We start from the raw sequence: 21,908 nt of genomic DNA, 5'->3' as shown, positions 1-21,908 counted from the left end.
TAGACAGGGAGATGAGATAAAGCACAGCTTCTCCCTGTACCCAGAATGAGGACTCAGGCACCTGGGGGCTGCAGGCCTGCCTGGTCCGTGGATGCCTAACAAGGTGGTCTTGGCTGGGAATCATCTTAGGGTTCAGGTTGAAAAGCGGGGAGAAGGGTTGAGGGGGCACTAGACCTGAGATGGTAGATGTAGCCATTCAGTCATGTTCCTGTGAAATTGTCAGCCACTTTGCAGTTGACCTGATCTCATGTGTAATTCAGTCCCCTAGTTGGGTCTTGGAAGGCGGCCATTTATCTGAAACAGAGACAGCTTGGTACAGTGAAAAGAACTTTGTGTTTTACTCCCTTACATCATAAGCAAAGAAAATGGAAATACCAGCGCTGTCTGGGGTGACAGCCTGGTGGATTGCTGGTGGCAGAGTAAAGTGGTGACGCTTTTCCGACACGGCGTAGTCACCGTTTTAGGAACCATAGTCCATCCAGGTAATCCCAGCTCCAGGGCTCTCTCCAGAGGAAACTATTTAAAATACGGGGAAAGTTATTTGCATTAATATGTTCTTAAGAACGTTATGTATGATAGAGGAAAATTGGAAGAAATCTACAGATTGTTCCGTAGGGAAATGGTTAAGAAAATGATAGATGCCCCTCAAAATAGCTCTCATTAAAAACTGAATTGTGAAGACTCTAAGACAACATAGTATTAAGAAAAAAAAAAAACCATGATTAAAAGTGAGCATGCATGTGATTATACTCATATAAAATATATAGCACATGACAGATCTAGAAGATAATACAGAAAAAGATTAGTAGCTATTATTTGGGAGGTAGGATTATAAGTAATATTTTTTCCTATTATAAAACAAAGTAAAGGAAACAATACAGATTTGGGATTCAGACATGGATTTAATTCTGGTGTTGCCACGTCTGATTATGTATCTTTTAGCAACTCTTGAAACTTGCCTGAGACTTAGAGACTTCATCGGTGAAATGATAGAATAATTTCTGAGGGTCCCTGAATGAACCTGACACCAGCCACAAATAGCGTTTTCAAGTAGAATCTGCCAGACTTGCATGTATCAATAAGTTAGACTCACGGGCAATCAGTAGCATCGTGGTACACAAACAAAGTCCTTGAAACCCTTCTGTTGGTTAAACATTGCTCCTACAGATTCATGCTCACGACCCATAGTTTGATAAAACCTTCCTTGCAGACGGTACTCAGACCTCGCACAACCATCCTGTGTGAGTGGAGAGCAAGCCACCACGTTCTGGCTTTGAAGCAAAGCCATCTTGGCGAAGTGGGTCCCCATGCCCCGTGGGTAACTCTGGTGGGCCCGTACTTAGGACGTTGGCCCCGTGCTGCCTCCACTCGAGCTCCAGGGCTCCCACCCTGTCCACGTCTGCTTCCGATGAGTTAAGGAGGGAATTTCTGCTCATCCTTTAGTGCGTCACTCTTAAAGGATTCACACATTATAAATGACCCTTCAGCACCACATGCAGATTTCATTAGACTGGCCTTTGATCTGGGACGCAAGGAGCCCATGTGCAAGCTACACCAAGCCTCAAAGCAAAGGGCTTTAGGAGGTGCCGAAACGTTGACAGCCTCTCCACCTGACGCCCTAAATTGGCTTTCGCTAATGCACAGTGGACACTCCCCCTCTGCCCACTGGGTTAAGTTCATTCACTGCCCACTCAAGTGAACCTGCATGTGTTTTCAATGACAGAAAAAGCTTTAGGAATGGACAGGTGAGGTGGCTTCCGTTCATGGAAATGCCAAGGAGGTGGTTGTTAGTAAAGACCGTGGAACAAGGTAGGCTGCCAAGCGCCTCCCCTTTGGGGTTCGATCCCCTGAGTTACTCTCTGCACAACAGCCGGCAAGTCCCGTGGCCTCCGCTCTCCACATCTGTGATGGCGATGGCCATAAGCCTGTCCTGCCCACCTGGTGTGAGCATCAGACGAGGTCAGGAAGGATTGTAGTAGCACTTTGTGAACCGCTAAAAAGCTATACCCATGTGAGGTTGATACTATTGCAATCAGATCAATGCAGACAGTGGTGGTATGAAATTAGAAAATGGTTCTATTGTCCCAGCCTCATTTTTGAAACTTTCCGAAGAGGAGGGGTGGATCCGTTTCCCTAAGTGGGGAGCTGTGGTGGTACCTGTGTGCATCCATGAAAATGGGGTGAAAGGCCAAAGATGACTTTCCAAGATCGTCTTTAGGATCCGAAATCCCAGTGGGTTTGGAATCTGGGCCTTCTCTCTGCCCTGCTTCCCACCCTCAGTTTCCAGCCCCGACTCCTGATCTCCCAGAGTCATGGTCCAACAGCCTGGAAAGAATGTGCGGTCTCATTCCAGTGGGCCGGGGTGTGGGGAAGGAAGTCTGGGGGACAGCGGCATGGGCTGCAGGTGTGGTTGGCTCCAGGTGCTCACTGCGTTTCAAGAAGTGCAGCTCCTTTCATGCAGCAGGTGCCCTCCCCAACAGGTGCTGTGTGAGGCCCACCTGCTTCAGCTGCTCGTCGCGGGGTTTGCTGGAGACACTGAAGAGGCCTTCTGCCTCGGACCCACCAGGGAGAGCTGAGGCTGGGACTGCTGATGAGGAAGACTGAAGCCTGGGGGCTGGGGAGGAAGGAGATCAGGAGAGAGGGAGGAGGGACGGTGGGAGGAAGGAGAGAGGAAAAGACAGACAAGAGCAAGAGATAAGGAGCCCCTTGCAGATCAGCCAGGGAGGGACCTGCTGCTCAGAACCCCAGCTCTGGACCTTCTGAGTCAACGTCGGAGGTGTGCGTGGAGTCTAATGAGGTGGGACGGAGCTCCCAGGGACACCAGCATTGACATGTGGCTGGAGGAAGGGGAGCTGGGGAAATATTCTTCCCAGACATGGGAGGCAAACTTGCAAGAGTGCTGTCCGGAAGCCGGGTGGACAGGGAGGGGACAGGGCTGGGATGCAACAGGGGCAGGTTCCTGGGCCCTGGCAGGGTGGGGGCCTGCGTGCAGTGTGCCGAGGGGAACGGGAGGCGAGAGAGTAGGGCGTCAGCAACATTCACCTCTCTCTGGAGCGCGGCGAGAGGAGTGCGCAGGGACCGGGCAGTGGCCTTAGGATCAAGCAGCAGCATTTCATGTGTGTGCCTTTTAACGTGATTTTGCATCCCCCACCTGGACTGTCAACATTTTAAGGGTGCGGTTTATATCTCCTGCCTCTCTGCTTCCTCCGAAGCTGGCAGATCGCTTACGGAGGTGCTTTGTTTTATAAACATGGTGCCCTGGATCTAGCCTCCACCCTCATTCCCGCCAGATTCTGGCTTCATCCTTCTAGCGGGCTTGCTGGGTGCGGAACAGTCACTGATGGCTCAGCTTGGTTATATGAAGACACTTGGTTCATTTTTGAAGCAGAATTGCAGTCAAGAAAGTTCGGGAAAGAGAAGAAGAGGACGATCTGGGAGAACTCTCTCGCAGTTGAAGCAGCTGTGAGCGTGTTTTCATATTTCTGCACCCCGTAGGCTGAGGACACAGCCCTCCCATCTGTTTATGGCATCGGGTCACTTGCTTTAGTTATGATATGTGAAGGGACGAGACTGCAGTTCCCTTCTCAGTTAACCACCCTCCTGTGCTGTTTTGGGCAGGGATGGCTGAGAGCAAGTGGTCTGGACCTCAGGTCCCAGCGTCAGATTCCCCCTCCACCTGTCCGTAGCTGCGCTGGCCAAGGCCACATTACTCCCCACCTTGCAGGGCTCTCCCAGGGGCCCTTCTCGGTGGAGGCGCAGGAGGTGTGGGTGTTGCTTCCGAAGGCACGGCCCTCTGCGCGGGGCATTTTAAGTAACGTGAGCAAGTTATTTGATCTCACCGTCTCTCAGCTTCTTCAGCTGAAAAGTAGAACCAACACCAGCCCCAACCTCAGGGGGCTGTCGTGAGGATTAAATGAGATAATCGTGGAAGGTATGTAGAGTAGTACCAGACGCATAAAAAGTGCTGAATAAATTCGAATTGCTTTCACTGTTACGCCCATCTTCCGATTCATGTGACTTACGTTAAAGTTAGTCACTGTTTCGTGGGCCCGTGCTAGCTGGGGTGGCCCCTCACCACCACTCAGGACGGCTGGGGTTTAAAAACCAGCCACGATGAGTCTGTGTGGCAGATGGTGGGAGAGCGGTGCCCCCAAGACTTGGGTGGAACACCTGGGCATATTCAGTCCTGTAGCCTGTGGCCAGGCTCCCCGGAGGAAGAGGTTCCCCAGTACCCCAGTGCTAGAGCTGGCCAAGGCCTCGTGATGTTTGGTCTCTCCTGTGCTTATTGGACGCCTGCTGTATGCCAGTCTCCCGGCTTGGTGCTTTGCGGGAGACAGAAGAGAATGTGGATGCTAATTGGTTATATTTGAACTATGCCTCTGATAGTCTACAAACACCTTCTTATTGAACATGCACGAGAAATGCTGTGAGGTATGTTATTGTTGCTGTTTCATAGATGAGAAAACAGGCACAAACATTCTGGATAGTTCCAGATCTCAGGAAAATGCTTCTTTAGCATTGCGGGAGAAATAGTATATTTGCACAAGGCAAGTAGTTCACCCTGTAAGTCGGCACGTGCTTTAGAGGCACCTAAATGCTACACAGGGGTTTACTTGGAGGAGGTTTTCTTACAAAGGAGCACAGCTTTGCCTTCTCCTGCTGGTGTTTATTGAGCACATCTCCATAGCAAGCTTTCTTCAAGTGTTTCTCATATTCACTCATTTACACCTCACTAGAACCCTGTGAGTGAAGTATTAGTCCCATTTCGCAGATGGGGAATCTGAAACTCAAGAGTGTCTGAATTTCTTGCCCAAAGTCACATGGTGAGTAAGTGGCAGAACTGTCCTGGAACCCAGGCATCCGGCTCTGGTCTTTCACTGCCGCCTCTCCTGTGGGTACCCCTTAAGTTCACAGGGACAGGTGCTCTCTCTTTCCTTTACGCCTTTTTTCCGGAACAATGTTGTGTTATCCTAACTGGAAGGCCCCGCTCACACAGGCTCTTATCTCTCCACCAACAAAAGCCATTCCCTGCCTGGCTGATGAGGTCACCCAGCATTTTGCAGAGTACATGCCAACTCGGGAAAGCCACGTCGATAAGCCAGGGGTGCTTTGTGTCCTCGTCTCCCTGGTGGTTTGCTTTCCATTCCAGTCGATCCCTGTATCCGAGATGAAGAAGGGAGAAGCTGATGCACACACAGTTAAAAGCGGTCACTGAAGCCTGAGAATGAGGTCATGACTGTTTGGCGTAAGATCCTGGAGATGGGCGGTTCTGAAAGCGTAAACATCCCGGGGAGTGGGGGTGGGAAGGTGTGTGCGCTCACAGCAGGAGTTTTAAGATCTGCCCCTATGTGCCATGGTGTCTGAGGCTTTGGAGGGTCTGGCGGGCCGCTGGCGGGGCCGCCTTCGGCGGGGAGCTCCCTGCCCTCCCTTCTCCCTGCTGCTCCACTTGCACAACCCCCAGCAGACTCACAGAATGCGGTTCCTGCTCAGCTGCAGCAATTCCAGAACAGGGACTGCAGTGATGGCTTTCCCAGGATCCTAAATAGGAAGAGCCCCTTGAATTCCTCAGACACACTGATGTCTGGCCTTTCAAAAACTTGGGGGTCTTGGATTATTATATCAGTGTCTCTCCCTGTTTGTGATGTTGTGCAAGATGTTTCCATTGGGGGAACCCGGGCACAGGGTCTTACAGCTGCGTGTGAGCCTACAGTAACCTTTAAAAAAAGGTTAAAAAAAATTTAGAATCTTTTGAATACTAAAAAGACCAAAGGGGTCTTAATATATTTGAATTTTCAGGGAACAGCTTGTTTACTTTGTGTCTAACACTTTGCCAAGGTCCAATAAGCATAAAAATAGGACACCAAAACCACTGGAGGCAAGAAAGAGGAATGAAGCCCTGATTCATGCTGCAACATGGATGAGCCTTGAAAGCATTACGCTAAGTGAAAACAGTCAGACACAGAAGACCACATAGATTCCATTGATGTGAAATGTCCAGAATAAGCAAATCTATAGAGACAGAAAGGGGATTAGTGGTTGCCAAGGGCTGGGAGTAACGGGTTGGAGGGAATGGGGAGTGACTGCTAGTGGGTACCCGGTTTCTTTTTTGGGTTATGTTCTAAAATTAGATTGTGGTGATGGTTGTACAGTTGAGTGGCTATACTAGAAACCATTGCAGTATACCCCCTGAATAGTTGAATTGCATAGTATGTGAACAGTATCTCAATGAAACCGTTTTAAAAAGCAGAGTCCTTTGACCGTTTTAATAGAGGTTGATAATTGTCGTTTGGATATAGCTGGTGTTGTCTAGATTAAAGCACTTTCAGAGACGAATTGTATAATAACTTGCAAATTCAGGCCACTGTCTTGGGGCCTGTTCTTGGCTCCCTCATCAACCAACCAGGATCACAGGCCTGCCACCTGAGCACGTGGTATTTCCAGGGGCTCATCCCAAGGGGAAGAAAGCCCAGGGGGTGCCGGACATTTTGCCAGATGCTTCTGCCTGCACTTTCTTATGTTAACTTCTGGCAGCCCTGCATGGTGAGCAGTTTCCTGCCTATGTTTCGTAGATGAGGAAATGGAGGTCCCAGAGAATAACCCCCCCCAGCAAGGGAGTACTGCAGAATGTGGGACACTCTGGGCAATTCGAACCCCACGCCCAGCGTCTTTTCATTGCCGGCGCATAGCTGAGTTGCTGAGCTGTCGCTTTGCAGGGCCAGATAGCTTAGGAAGGTCACCAGAGAAAAGGCCTGTGCGTTCTGTGCAAGATGTTTTCAGGCTTGTGTCCTCAGTGGGGGCTCTGTGCTCCCTCCGGAAGTGACTGCGACCTTCTGCCCTGTTCCTTGGAGCAGCTCCTCCCAGGAGAGCTTCGGTGGAAACAGAACTGTGGGAAAACATGTGGAGGCTTTTCGTGGACACGTTTCTGAGTGTCATCAGCTCTCGGAGGAAACATGTTTATTTCTCTGACGTGCCCAACTGTGTCTGGGTCCTGAGTTTTCAAGGGTTCATAAGTCTAGGAACTGGTTTTGGATGTGGAGGGAAGCCACAGTCGTGCAGCCAGGGAACCTGATAGTTTTGGTGTGCGATGATGCTGTTGTGGAGAAAACAGCCTCCTGCTGGCAAAATGGGCGGGAGTGAATGGAGGCGGAGGGAAAGTCGGTGGGAAAAGATTTGCACTCCGTTAGTGATGCTCAGACTGGTCCAGGGCAGACTCAGCAGCTCCTGGGTTGCTTACTAGAAGTGCAGCGTATCAGATCAGAACCTCTGACATGAGGTCCAGGAACCTGCGCTTTAATGAGCCCTCGAGATCATTCTTGTGCACCCTGAAGTCTGAGAAGTGTAGCACCAGATGATCTGACATACCCTCGGGATTTGGGGTCATGGATCCTGCTGCCAGTCTAAGGTGGTCTTTGTCCCTCATCCGTGACCCTCCTCGCCTTGTCCAAGGTCCAGTGTAGGCAGTGCAACATTGGGTGGCTTGTGCAAGCCACTTGGAATAGGAATGGGCGTCCTGCATGTTGTAGTCTCAGATTTCACAGGCTACGGAGGAGGGAAGGAAATCTTATGGAGGAAATGAGCTTTTGCAAGATGAATTTTTTTCGTATAAAAATCGGGAAAAAAAAAAGAACTTTTACCGCCAGATATTACCATGTATCGAAAAGCTGCTATATTTAGTACAGACAGAGATAAATGGAGCAGAATAACCAGAACAAAACCTGGTGTTACTTCTCTGTAAGATGTGCACGAATTTAAAATATTATTAGGTATTTTATCTAATAGTAATATTTTTTTAAAGTCACCATAAATCAAAAAGGGGAAAAGGATCGTTTAATAACTATGAGCATGTGGCTCTTATATCAGTAGTGCTTGTTCTTCTGAGAAGGGATTTGTTTTGTTAATCCCAGAGGAAACATATGTTGAACATAGGCTTCCTTGTTTACGTTGGCTGGAGAGTCTAACTCTAAATTTAGCCATTGTATAAGACTAAATGTTATTTATCTATACACACACACATATATACATGTACACATGCATACACACATTTTACATGCACACACACAAATACACACATACATGTGTACACACACACGTAATATACATGCCTCGTTCCTGGTTTCATTTTATGTTTCTTCTACTTCATCTTTTATTCCTATTTCTGGTTTATCAAATCTTCTTGTATTTTATGCATCTTTATATACCACCTTAAAACACTGGGGGGAAGAACATGGACTGTAAAATATATAGAAAAAAAGACTTAGAGAAAATACACCCAAATTTGAGTAGGTTGATTGGGAGGGGCATGGTGGTAGTTGGATTATTAATTTTCCCTAAAATTTTCTACATTTTTAAAATTTTCCACTGAAAACAAAACTATATCATCAGAAAAATCCGTATTTTCATTCAGACCCCGTGCTGGCCCGTAAGAGGAATGCATTTCCTCCTGGCAGACGGACGAGGGTGAGGGTCTGGCAGGGCAGTGTCAGGCAGAGGGGCCTCCAGGCTCTGCAGCAGGAATAGCGGGTGGGTTCCGGGCGAGCATCTCCTTGCCTGCTTTGCCCTTGCGCAGGGGATGTGAGAGCTGGCAGGGGGGATTCCTTCACTGTTTACAGCATCTCCTGAGCTCTTCCTGGATCTAGGCATTCAGTCTCTGCTCTGGGGAAGTTTACATCAGTGAAACTGGTACAGAAACTGTTGCAAACAGTGATGCAGCCCTGGGATGGTGACATGTTGGCTGGATGAGGAGGATGAGGAGGAGATGGCCATGCCCGGGTCAAGAGCAAGGGGAGTGGATTTCCAGAGGGAGGGAGCTGCTTGTGCAAAAGGCCGCAGGTGCCCAGGAGTTGGGCAGGTCAAAGTGAACACCGGCCAGGGTGGCAGCTGGCGGTGAGAGAGTAAGGTGGAGAGACCAGGCAGGACTAGGTCTGGCTGGACCATGGGAAGGAGTTTCAATTTTGCTCTGAAGACAGCGCGCAGCACTGAAGGATTTAATCGGGGGACGGCAGCATCTGATTCATCCGATGAAAGGTTTAAGAAGATCCTTCTAGCTGTTAGGAAGGCTGGTTTGGAAGGCGACTAGATGACAGCTGGGGGAATGGCAGCTGCGAAGATTGTGTCCAACCTGATTGCTATAAAGTGATATTTTTGTGGTTTTCTTTGGGCGGGGGCGGGGGGGGACACACAATTTAAGAAGAAAAACTGGAATTGTTTTGTCAAGATTTCTATGTTAGCATTTTACCAATGGAACAGGTTTGCATTGAAAGTGTACATCATCTTTGCTTTAGACTACATTATCTATGTTATAGATACCAGGTATGTATGTGCCCATGTAATTATATATAATAATACTTATGAAAAAGTAAATTTTTAATTTTTTTTATAGAGACGAGGTATCGCTATGTTGCCCAACCTAGATTTGAACTCCTGGGCTCAAGCGATCCTCCTGTCTCAGCTTCCTGAGTAGCTAGGACTACAGGCATGTACCACCACACCTGGCTTATAAGAAAATAAGTTTTGTCAATAGAGAATTCAGCCTAGATGGCCAGATTTCTCGCATATACGAAGCCAAGCTCAGTTGATCACAATTTAGCAGCATCTGCAAGATTTGATCCATTTCAGAAATCTGAGCTCACTAGCATTGCCTGGGCTGGCATTTTCTTAGCTCAGAACTGCTTACCTGGGTGCAGAAAATCTAATATTTTATTTAGGAAGAATGATTCATTGCTTTAGGTGTCAAGAGTCCTGGGTTTTATCTTTATTGTTGCACACCTTTGATTTAACCTTGGACAAATCAGTTTGTATTTTAGTGCTTCTGTGCAGAAGATGGATAATAATAGTTCTAGTAATCCTCCTGTTGTCATGCTAACTAGGCGAGAGCTCTCCAAGATCTAGGAGAGGTAACAGTAGGTGCAAAGGCCCTGTGGTGGCAGGGAGCAGGCTGATATTGTGGGAACTGAGAGATGGCCTGTGTAGCTGGAGAGCAGAGTGCAAGGGAGTGATGGTCCAAGGTTACGTTGTAGAGGTAAGCCAGGGCCAAGCTGGGCAGGATCTTGCAGACCTTTTTGGGAGACTTTAATCTTTATCTGAAGAGCAAGGAGAAGCCATTGGATGATTTAAATAGAGGAGTGCCGTAAGGTTGATAGATATCTAACAAATGTATGTGCTAGGTAATATTATACCCATTTTTAACCAGCACAGAAATTTAGGGGAGTGGAGATTAACTAATTTACCCAAGTGTACCTTGCAATGAAGCCAGGAAACAAACTCGGGCCGGCCTGAGTCCAGAATCCTCTGTCCTCTGTATCAGCCTACTTCAATAATATCACAACAACTGCAGTTAGAAAATGCTTTGAACTCTTTAGATGAAAGATATCCCTTAAATTACAAAGTGGTGTTATGCTGCAGAAATATGAGAAGTAACGCGAGAGCGGGTATGCCCGGGAACTTTTGAAAGGCCGGGTCTGTGTGGCTGTAGTCCAGCACCTTCGAGTTCTTGCTGTCTGATGGGGGCGTCTCTGGAGCTACATCGACACAAAGAAGGGTTTGGCGGCTCCCTGCTGGGCCATTTGACACTGCCATTGTCCGTAAGGACTCATTGTCGGTGAAATATGCCCAAGGCTTGTGCTTTCAGGGACTTGGAGTTGGGAAATCAGATCCGGCAGTTCATGCGTGGTTTCACTGGAGCCATCGTCCAATGCCAAGTTTCTGCTTTCTCTCTCTTGGGTACTCAGCTACCTTAAGTGGCTCCTTAGAAGCTCGCTGTAGAGATCACTGTCTCGATTTTGAACCCAAGAAGCCTTATTCAGGGTTCAAATGGGAAAACACCTGCTGGCCCACGGCCCTCTAGGCTCATGGTGGTGACGGCAAATGTATGCTTCTTTCCAGTTGACCATGTTGTTCCTGAGCCCGGGACCAGCCTGCTGGCCGCGTTTGATCAGTGGAGGGAATGGGCCGACAGCAAGTCCTGCTGTGACTACTCTCTGCATGTGGACATCACCGAGTGGCATAAGGGCATCCAGGAAGAGATGGAAGCCTTGGTGAAGGACCACGGTAGGTTGCACAGACTTACTCAGTCCCCTCTGCAGACATTTCCATTTCAATGCATAAGCGGGCACAGTTCTAGGAAGAAATGGCTCTGCAAATAATGCTTCTAGATCCCATTTGCATCTCACGCCTGGGCTTGCCCCTAGCAAGGGGAGAGGGCTTTGGGCTGCAGCTTGTGCTAATTGGAGGTGGCCCTGCCCCGTGTGGTAACATAAGCCTGCATTGATAAGAGAATACGAGCCTTGCTGCTGGGACCTGTTCTTATAAAACAGCTGCTCGCAGCTTATTGGTTTGAGTGATCTGTGTTCTGTATCCTGGTCAGGGAGTTGAGACTGCCCTGAGAGCGATTCACCCTTAAAGGGTAACAGGTGCACATCCCAGTGAGCGTTCTGGGCAGCCTCTTCCTACAAACCTGGAAGAATCCAAGATAGACTTGATGGTAATGAGACAGCCTGAGGGGTCTTTTCTGTTTTGTAGAATTATTTTGGGGAGCAAGATCCCAGGGATTGGAAAGAGTCACAGGGAGGCTGGGGGCGGGGGAATTTTTCCCACCTCGTGGTGCCTCTGGGGCACCTCTGTCAACAGGGACCTTGGGGGTTTAGGTGGAAGAGCCAGGTGACATCATCTTCCCGGGTCTCTCTGGGCTAGAGACTAGATTCCTGGGGTCTCTTGTGGACCACACTGGATCTTAACCTTCAGGGAAATACCTGCTTTAGGGTTCTGGGACTTACGGGCCCAGAAACACCACATGCTATGAGTAAAATGGTAGGAGGGAAATTTCTAGGCATGGATATGGCAGAAAAAAACCCAGAAAGAAAAGCTAGAGTCTCAGGTTTAATTCTCTGCTCTTCCACAGATAAGCTGTGTGACCTTGAATAAATCACTTAAATTTTATGGGTCTCAATTTTTTAAAAAAATCTCTCATATGAGGGTGTTGGACTAGATGTCCTCTAAGATTCTTTCCAGCATGAAGCTTCCACATAAAAGAAAAATAGGTAACCTTTGACCTTTCTCACTTTTGACAATACCAAGACTCTAATGGATTTGACTTTCGATGCTTAGGATGAATCTACTTCAAATCTGGCAGGAGGGTTACCATAGTAACTGTTGCCTGGCAACGAGAGAAGGGCTAGGATGTCCAGAGACATTTAACTCTGGCAGCTTCCAGCACCCCCCAGGTGGCTTGAATTAAGCTCCAAGGCTGTGAGGTTGTCAGGACAATTGTTTAAAATTGTGATGGATGTTGGGCCGGGATGTTTGGTCTGGTGCCTCGGGAGGCAAGCACTCCGAGACGCCAGGATGAGAATTGCAACATTTGCTTGTTGAACTAACGAACCTTTTCTTATTTAAAAAATCGTTTCATAAGTATCAGCATGGAAGGCAGTCTGTTTGCCAAAGAAAAGACATTTATTGCACATTTTTCAAAGACAGAAACTTCTAATTCATTTTCTTATTAAAGTCACAACAGACTCGGTTTTGGGGGTAGCTTTTAAAAAAATTTAACTGTGATAAAATAAATATAACATAAAATTTTACTGTCTTAACCATTTTTAAGTGGACAGTTCAGTGGCATTAAGTATTAATACATTCACATTTTGGTGCAGCCATCACCACCGTCCATCCATGGGGCTCTTTTCACCCTGCAAAACCAAAATCTGTCCCCATTAAACACTAACTCCCTATACCCCCTGCCCCCAGCCCCTGACAGCCCCCATACTACTTTCTGTCTATGAATTTGATTCCTAGGTGCCTCTTACAAGTGGAATCATACTTTTCTGACTGCCTTATTTCGCTTAGTATAATGTCCTCAAGGTTCATCCATGGGTCAGAATGTCTTTCCTTTTTTAAGGCCAAATACTATCCCATTTTATGAATAGACCACATTTTGTTTATCCATTCACCTGTTGATGGACACTTGAGTTGCTTCCACCTTTTGGCTGTGTGAGTAACGCTGCTATGAACATGGGTGTATAAATACTGGAAACTCTTCATTTTGATGTAGTTTTAAAATTACAGAGAAATTATAAGAATACTAAAAAGGATTCATGTGCACCCCAATTCACTAGTATTCACCCCCGTATTCACTAGTTGGTTATACCCCGCTTGCTTCATCATTCTCTCTTCCTCTGCACGCACACATGCGTATAGCATTATCATTGTCTTATTCCCTTCCAGATTATTTGGTTTTGGTTTATTTGTTAAAAGTCCTGTCTCCACCTCTCTGTTTTGTCTGTCCACTAGGGGTGAATTCCTTCCTCGTGTACATGGCTTTCAAAGATCGTTTCCAGCTAACGGATTCACAGGTAAGAAGGTCAGCTGTTCTGAACAGTCTCACTGACACTTGGTACATTCGGTCTGTAGCTGTGGTCTGGGAAAAAAGTCTTCAGAGTAGGTACCTCCCTTAGCTTTGTGAGCAATGGCTGGTGGATTAGGTGACTGATGGAAAATTTAGCCTTGAAGGAGAGTGTGAACCCAGTGCCCTGGCCCCTGGGACGGGAGCTCCACCAGGCTCTGGATGTGAGCCTCGGAGCTGCCTGCCGTGTCCCGGCGTGGCCCAGAGCAGCACGTGGAGCTTCCTCCGCAAACCCAGTGTGGAGCTGGGGTGGCATCTAGGAGCTGCTCACTCCTAATCAGTGTCCCGCTGAATTGCGCTGCCCTGGTCACTACTGAGGGGTCTTCCTGCACGACAGGTGGCCAGAGACGTTACCCTCAGTCATGTCGGGCTCCGTAGAAGCAGCCGAGGAGAGGGTACCATGTCTCATCCCAGGCATGTCGCTGGCGGGGCGACGGCTGTCCCTGTGGTCAGGGAGCTGGAAGTCCTGATCTCTGATCCCACCCTCCTCTCTCTCAGATATATGAAGTATTGAGCGTGATCCGGGATATTGGTGCCATAGCCCAAGTCCACGCAGAAAACGGCGACATCATCGCAGAGGTAGGGGCTTTCTTCATCATTTCTCCATCACCTGGAGGGCAGGAGGAAGGCTCAGGAGAGTGAGACGTCTTCTGCAGCGTTACTCGAAGGCAGAAAACCGGGGGGACCTGGTGTTCCCTTATTGGGGCTCTGCTCGTGGTCTCCCTGGTGGCATGAATGCCGTGACACACGTGCCTCTCAGTGTGTCTGGCAGGACATAGGGCTGGTTTCCATTCCACGGAGAGGCTGTTTCTCTCAGTGCTGTAATGCAGCTGCCGTGGGTGGGGTATGGGAGTGCCATCGCCACACACAGGCATTGTGCACTGTGGTCACAGCCAGGAATGCGTCTGCCTTCAGCATCCGGGGGGACAGCTGAGCAGTGCTGGGGGCTGTCATCGGTCCATCCTGCTCCGGCAGGACCGGGAACAGGGCAGTGAGGTCTTGGGATGAGGGCGGGTAGTCAGCAGTGACATTTTCCCGTCTTGCCCGATCCGTGTGCCCAGCTCTGTCCCCACCACAGCTGGGTGAAGTCCAGCTCTCCCTGACAGCCTGGCTTTCTTTGAACATTCCAGGAACAGCAGAGGATCCTGGATCTGGGCATCACGGGCCCTGAGGGACACGTGCTGAGTCGACCTGAGGAGGTGAACATCCGAGGACCGGAATGCGTGAATCGGTGTCCCTTGGGTGCTGCACAGAGCCACAGGGAACCCACTTCCTACTGTCCTGTTGAGAATGTGGCTTCTCTGTGGTTACATTGACCGGGGTCTCTCTGGGCAGCTGTGGGTCACGTGTGCGTGCGCGAGTGTGTGTGTGTGTGTGTGTGTGTGTGTGTATGTGGTGTCTGCGCAGGAAGGTGACATGTCGGACTGCACCTGAGGGTAAGGCAGTGTGGATTGTGTAGCCTGAAGACTCCCCGTTCTGTCTCTGATTCTCTACGCCCTTTCTTGGGTGGACACACACAGTTCTTTGTTAGCATCCTGCAGTCAAGGTTTTTGGGTTTATATGTGGTCTCCAAAATCTTGCCAGTCACCAAAATATAGCAGGGAGATCTAAAAGCTCTTCTAGACATCTAGAGAGCATAAAGGGAATTGTAAGTTTTTCCATGATAAGCCTGCACATAATATTGGCAGAGTTTGGTAGACAGAATCTTTAAAACTGTGGGGGGATTCAGAGCGGGGGTCCATGCTGGCAGGTGGAGCGGCCCCGTCTTGGTGAGTGTGAGTTAGAAGGCGGCTCACGTCTCACATGGTGGAGAATCTGCTCATCTGAGTTAGACTCTGGCTGTAGCTGCGGTTCAGAATCAGGCTCTGAGTGAAAGGCTCGCGGTCGGGCCTGCAGCCCCGGCTGAGGAGTATCTACAGCGCTGAGCGAGGAGGACGGTGACGGAGTCTCGTGGACACGACCAGACTTTCTCCTTCGTGGGAGAAAGTGGCAGAAAGGGGCAGGTGTAGAGAAGGGATGAGCTCAAGACCAGGTGTGGGCTCACAGTGAGGGTCTCCTTCCAGAAACTGGGGGAGGGAGGTGCTTGACGAGCACATTCTGAGGGGACTGGGCCACCAAGTCACAGGGTTTTAGCAGTAGGACGTTCCCTCTGCGTCCACGTGTCCATATTGGCACTGGGATGGAAGGGCAGTTGCTCCCTCATAAGAAGGTGGATTCAAGAGGGCTGGAAATCCACGGGGCCTTCCCCGGGCTGGGGCGGGGGCTGGGCATCCGTGGCCTCTTCCTTCAGTCTGTAGGGGAAGGGCCAGGCCGGAAGAGGAGAAGCAGGTGAGACAGGCGGGGAAAAGGAGACGATGCCATTCTGGAATGTTTTGCACACGTTGAAGGTTTTACTCTTTGTTGTTACTGCATGCATGATTACACACACAGACAGACACAGGCACACACAGAGAGATACAGACAGACACACAGACATGCAGATACACACACCGACACACACAGACACGCAGAGGCATGTAGACACACTAACACAGGCACACAGAAGACACAGACACAGAGACAGAGACACACACGCAGATGCCCTAGGAGATGCCTTCATCTCCATCTCAGTTCCTGAGAATGTTTTCTTCTCCCCAGGTGACAGGACAGAAGCCCTGACATTTTCAGAACTGTGCAGCCCTGCTCTAGGCCAGGCACTTGGGGCTTCTTCTACCCACCCGGCCTCCCTGTGCCTGCCGGGAGCTGAAAGGGTGGGCTGGTGCAGCCTGAGGGTGAGGGCAGGTGAGGGTAGAGCCCCCATGGGGCTGGCACTGTGCTCGTGTCACCCCCATTAGTACAGTTGCACATTCCAGTCTGCCCAGGACAGTCTGGTCTGCGAATTCCATAATTCTGTTACAGAATTATCAAGAGTGCCTCTTGCACTTCCAGAAGTGTCCATGCTAGGACGGTAAATCAGGCCATCACCTGCATCTCTGGGAAGTGCTGAGGATCCGAGTGGAGTCCTCACACGTCACACCTCTGAGGTGGCTGCAGAGATGGGGGACGTCCCCGCCCGGTGCCGCCCGGACCAGGGGCACTGCTGTTGTCACTGGGGCCGAGGAGGAGGGGGGCCTGTCCTTCAGCAGTCCCAGGAATGAGAGTCATTTGGGCATTTAAAGAGCCTTTTCAAGAGCCCTCTGCTTTGCCTGTGGGTTTTGGGCATCTCACTTCACGTAGTTGGCACCTGAAGGCCAACCGTGAATGAAGTGGGCTCAGCGTCACTAAATTAGATTACCAGCTAATGCAATTACTGAGCCTAATCTCTTGGCCGAGCTCTGGTGGAGACAAAGTAGCTAGCTGAGTTAATTCAGCCGGGAGCTCAGTTACGTCTTACCATAAGTAACAGCTCTTTCTGGGACAGACCATGAGTATGAAATGAAGTCATTTATTTGTTCGGCAAACAGTTTTGAGCACCTGCTGGGTACCAGGCACGACATTGGGAACTATTGGGGTGGGGCATGGAGGATAGAAAACAAAGAGTAAGCCCAGCCCCTCCCTCCACGAGTTCAAGCCACAGCCTTTTGCCAGGACTTGGGGAGGGAGCCAGTGACGTTTGAGCTCTGTTGTTTTGTCATTTCACCTGTTCCCTTGCTGGCCCCGCAAAAACACCATGGCTGGTTCCTCGTCAGATAGAACTTGATCCTGATTAGGTGTTTAGCATCGTCCTGCAGGGTCCTCGAAACATCATCCACTGACGCCTCAGCTTTAAAGAGCTTATTTGTGAGAACGGTCCGCCCGTCTTGTGCCAGAGGTCGTGCCAGGCTGTGGCTGGCTGGCCATGTTCATGCTTCACACACGGGGGGCCGTTGGTGTGGACAGATGCCGCCCGCCCCATTCCCAGAGCCCTGTGAGGCCGCATTGTCTCGTGGGTGACGCTGGCTTTGTCCCTGAGCATCAAACACCAAAACCACATCACTGAATGTCTTGACTCAGGACCATGGGAGTGGAATGAATGTACTGAATTGAGAGCAATCAGTGTCTGGGAGTGGCGGTTCTCGAACGTTAGCAAGTGTGGAAATCGCAGAGCGTGGGTTCAGAGCCACCTTGCTGGGTCCCACACCCAGGGCTCCTAGCCTGTGGGTCGGGGGCAGGGCCTGAGAATCTGCATGTCTGACAGCTCTGGGCCCGTGCTTATGCGACTGGCTTGCCGCCCACACCTGGAGAAGGGTCAGGAAGGAATCACCCCGTCTTTTCAACCACACTGATATCGAGTGACGCTGGGAGAGTCACGTCCCCCTGCAGTGCCCCTCGGGGTGGAACCTTGGGGACCCAGCAGCCCCTCATGCGTCTTAGCCTCTCTTGGGGGGTGGGGGGTAAAGACGGGGCTCAGGGGGTGGGCTGAGCGGTCTTCTCACGCTCGGCCACTCTTCCGCAGGTCGAGGCCGAGGCCGTGAACCGTTCGATCACCATCGCCAACCAGACCAACTGCCCCCTGTACGTCACCAAGGTGATGAGCAAGAGCTCGGCCGAGGTCATCGCCCAGGCGAGGAAGAAGGGTGAGTGCTGCGGCCGGGTTGGGGGTGGGGGGGCACCTTTTCCAGCCCCTCATGCCAAGTGGGCCACTCGCACCACGTTCCGGCATTAACCTAATTACAGCCGAGCGCGGCCAGGGAGCTCCGGTTTCCTCCCTTTGTTCCACTAACTGTTCAGAGCCGCGCACGGCAAGGACGGGGTGGGCAGCCGCACCCCGTAGAGAAGTTGGGTTTGATTTGATGCAGTCTAAATAAACCAGGCACATACACAGATGACGTCAGTTTCCATCTGCCACAGAGTCCTTCTGGGGAACGTCATGTTGCATCATGCGTCCCCCCCGCGAGGCTGGTAGTGATTTCGGCTGGGGTGAGTAAGACAGCCTCGTGGGGTGCAGGGGTGCATTTCGCCCCGGACACTGTCACGTCCAGTCTTTCTGGTACTCAGTAAACTCCATCGGTGCGTTCTGGGCCAAGGCTGGTTCTCTGGGATTACTCGGGGTCCGCTGAAAAGGTTCTTGGAAACTAATTTACTAAGTGCAGCTTCCTCGAGAGGACTGGGGCTCCCTCTGCCTTGTAAACGCAGTTGTCACCTGCTGCTGACTGTGAACTCGGACAGTCACAGCACGTTTGATGCTGGGAGTGGTCTCCTGGCACAGAAAGCCTGGGAGCAGGCAGTTGACTCCGGTGGCGGATCTTAGCCTGATGGGAAGTGAATGCCGTGAAGGCCTCTCCCTTCCTTCCTTCCTTCCCTTCTTCCCGTTACCTCTCTCCGTCTCCCTGTCTCCTCTTCCCTTCTCTCCTGGTTTCTCTCTCATTTTCTTTTGACTCTGTCTCTTTCACTGTCCCTCCCTTGTCCCTCTGTCCTATCTTCCCCACTGGGAAGGGAGCAGCCTGACCTCTGCGGCTCAGTTTCTGCTGCTCCCTGGGGAGTGATCCACAGGGATCGAGAAGGGCCGTGGGATTTTTTTATTCCCTGGTGGGTGTCTCGCTGCAAGCCCTGGAGCAAATTACTCAATGCCCATTGAGTCAGTTTGTCCTGAGAGGTGATGGCTTCCAGACGGACCAAGCCGTGCCTGGCCCTGCTCTCTGGAGCTCTCCTGGGGCCTCTGTCCTTTGGGTTTGCAGCCAGTGGTTTCTGCCTTACAGCTTTCTTGGAAACCTGCCCTCTCCTGGCATCTTGAAGGGATTGCCTTTTTGAAATAAGAAAGCTTTTACCTGTAACAATGTAACCCACTCAGAATCAGCTTTGAGTTGTTTTTCTAGGAGACACTGTGGATGACCACTGAGTCGGTGGCCCTGTGTCACGCAGGGACACATGCGTGGGAATCGGCCTCAGCACGGCAGGCCAGTCATAGCACTGCTGCTTCCACGTAGTGGGGGGATCCTTAGGGCTGTGTCTGAAAATGGAAAGAAGGAGGCAGCTTATTTTATGCATTTTACCAGACAAGTATGATAAACGAGTTAGGCTAACATTTCAGTATAATTTTGGATCGAGGCCTGCTTGACCAAAGTTTACCCCATATGCAAACACTTACCTGTCCAAATGAGAGGATGGAGGGGTCCAGCCTCCCCCAGTCCCCCTGCCACCGCCATCCTCTTCTCCCGGCCTCAGCTTTATCCCTGGGAGTCGTGGAGCTTGTGTGTGTGGTTGCAGCGTCCAGTTCGCTCCAGCACCTGACTCTCTTGTCTTTATCACTTTGACCCTGTGTATGTCTTGGTGGGTGAACACCAAGAGAGGACTTCAGTCTGTTTCCTTCCAGAACCTTCTGGCATGAGTCCAACTGTGCCCCTACTGGGGTTCCCAGGGTGGGATTTGCATTCAAACTGTCACCCTTTAGTCCTTGAAAGCCTTAGCTGTAGATAAACCTGAGCTGCCGGAAAGGAATTTTGAGGGCATTCAGGTGTTAACGTGCAAAAATGAGAAAGCCTAGCTAACTTCGTAGGCTCTCAAGGCTCTTTCCCATCTTGCTGGAACTTCATGACAACTTTGGGAGGCAGCCCAGGCAGGAATTTGTGTATTTTGTTTTACTTTGCAGCTGAGTAAACTGAAGCTCAGGACTAATGAATAGTGGAATTGCGACTTCAGGCCACAAATACCCGCATTCCTGTTTGACTGACTTAACCTCATGCTTTGAAATTATTTTAATATGGTCACGCTCGTGACCTGTATCTGCTGGGGCTTAGTTTCCCAACAAACCTGGTAGAAACTGGAGCCCGACACCCAGCAGAGGCACGGATGCCATGCCAGCAAGGATTCCCAAATGACCAAGAAGGAAAATGATAGAAGGTGGTATTAAGTGTTTGCTCTCTGGGATCAATGTCCTGTCCTGGATCAAACCCCAGGTCCGCGGTGCACCAGCCACGTGATGCCGGGCTGCTTCCTCGTCATCTCCACGTCCCCTGTTTCCATCTGCGAGGGAGGGTAGTAACAGTGACTCACCTGGCAGGGCCATGATGATGTGCAGATGCGAGAATGCAGGCAAAGTCAGGGACAATAGCTGTGACCGACTATTGTCACAGAGAGAGAACGAAGGGCTGGTTGAACCTGGAGCTTGTTGGAAAAGCAAAGAGCAACGACACCTCCTGACCCAGGCCAGGGTTTTCTGCTCAGGACTGTTGTCTGCTTCAGGTGGGCGGTTCTCGTACCTGGAGGCAAGCGTGAGGCAGTGGCAACATTCTGCTGCCCCGTTTCCTTCTCTGTGAAATGGAGAGATTCTCCATTCATTCAGTGAACTTTTGCTTTGTGATACTTCAGGGCTGTGCACCAGGAACGAGAAATGGTCCTGGCCCTCAGTCATCTCCTCTGCTCGCAGGGGAGGGACAAAGTCACAGTGGGCAGGGGTTAGGGCAAGAGGAACAAGCCAGTAAAGTTAGAGCACAGAAGGGAGCCTCAGAGGGGTCGGGCTGGGTAAGGGGACTCGAAATTTTTCTACAACTGTGAGCTGCTGAAAAATCATGATCCTCCTAGTGGGAGGAACAGTCACATCTTCTCTTAATGCCCCCCATGGGTCTCCCCCACCCAGAGACCTGCTGGTCCAAACGCTAAGCCAGGAGAAGCTTAGGGAAGTGAGGATATGAGATGAGACGTGAGTGAGAACTATGTTCCCATGCCCACTTGACCCAGCCTGACCGCATCCCGTCTTCCCCGAGAGACATGCTGCCCCACTGTCTGCCGCTCAGCAAGTCGGCATCCCATCAACCCCACGGGGCAGAAAAGGGAACGGAAACGGAGCCAGGACCGGAAGACCTGGGACAAGCTTTTACTCTTGAAGAGAACGTAGACGTTGGTCAGTTTAGTGGGCGCATTCCATGGAATAGAGATGAGAAGGCAGAAACTGAACATCTTGCCCCTGACCATCCAGCCTGCAGGAAATGGAAACCGAGATTCCGGACTCCTGGCCAGCTCGCTGTCCTCCGAGGGCCCAGTGTGGGGATTCTCCTCCAGATGGGCTCCCTGGGACTGCGTTTTGCCCAGGTGTGGGATCTGGCGTGGCTGCTGATGCCTTCCGTGTGTGCGTGGCGGCGTGGGCAGTGCCTGATGACCTTAGCTGGTGGACATTTTTTCCCATCCTTCTCCTCCCCACTCCTCCCCTGTAATCCAGATGCAGGAAAGCTCAGAACAATTGTGGCTGCCGAGGGACATTAAACTCTGGGAACTGAAATTCACAAGGAGGCGTCTTACGCCCTGTGGGTCAACAGGAGTGACCCCAGCATCATGAGGAGCATGTGGTCGTGTGGTGTCATGGGGCCCGTGAGGACCCCCTCAATTTGGGGATGAATCCTTAGTGTCGAGCTAATACACAATGTACCATTCTTGAACCTAGAATTGAGATTGAAAGTGGCAGTTGTGTCATGAATATGATAAAATCCCTCCAAAATCCATGTTAGGGTTATCTAGATAAATAGAAACAATGGAATATACATATATATATATAGAGAGAGAGACAGGCAGACAGGTTTATTTGAAGGAATTGACTCACGTGATGATGGGGTTGGCGAGTCTG

General features: G+C 50.3%; 1 protein-coding gene across 3 annotated transcripts in view; it reads left to right on the top strand.

Annotated features, from left to right (window-relative positions):
• DPYSL2 (dihydropyrimidinase like 2) overlaps nucleotides 1-21,908 on the top strand; it is a 91,252-nt gene that overhangs the window by 56,474 nt on the left and 12,870 nt on the right. For all 3 annotated transcript variants that reach the window (XM_069485109.1, XM_069485110.1, XM_069485111.1), the window contains exons 4-8: nucleotides 10,882-11,046; nucleotides 13,282-13,343; nucleotides 13,892-13,972; nucleotides 14,524-14,592; nucleotides 17,808-17,928. In XM_069485109.1, the coding sequence (XP_069341210.1) occupies nucleotides 10,882-11,046; nucleotides 13,282-13,343; nucleotides 13,892-13,972; nucleotides 14,524-14,592; nucleotides 17,808-17,928 (498 nt within the window). The remainder of the gene's footprint in view (nucleotides 1-10,881; nucleotides 11,047-13,281; nucleotides 13,344-13,891; nucleotides 13,973-14,523; nucleotides 14,593-17,807; nucleotides 17,929-21,908) is intronic.

This window comes from Eulemur rufifrons, chromosome 12, assembly GCF_041146395.1.
Source record: "Eulemur rufifrons isolate Redbay chromosome 12, OSU_ERuf_1, whole genome shotgun sequence".
NCBI classification, from domain to species: domain Eukaryota; kingdom Metazoa; phylum Chordata; class Mammalia; order Primates; family Lemuridae; genus Eulemur; species Eulemur rufifrons.
Note: the sequence above shows the minus strand (reverse complement) of the source record. Positions and strands in the feature narration are given on the sequence as shown.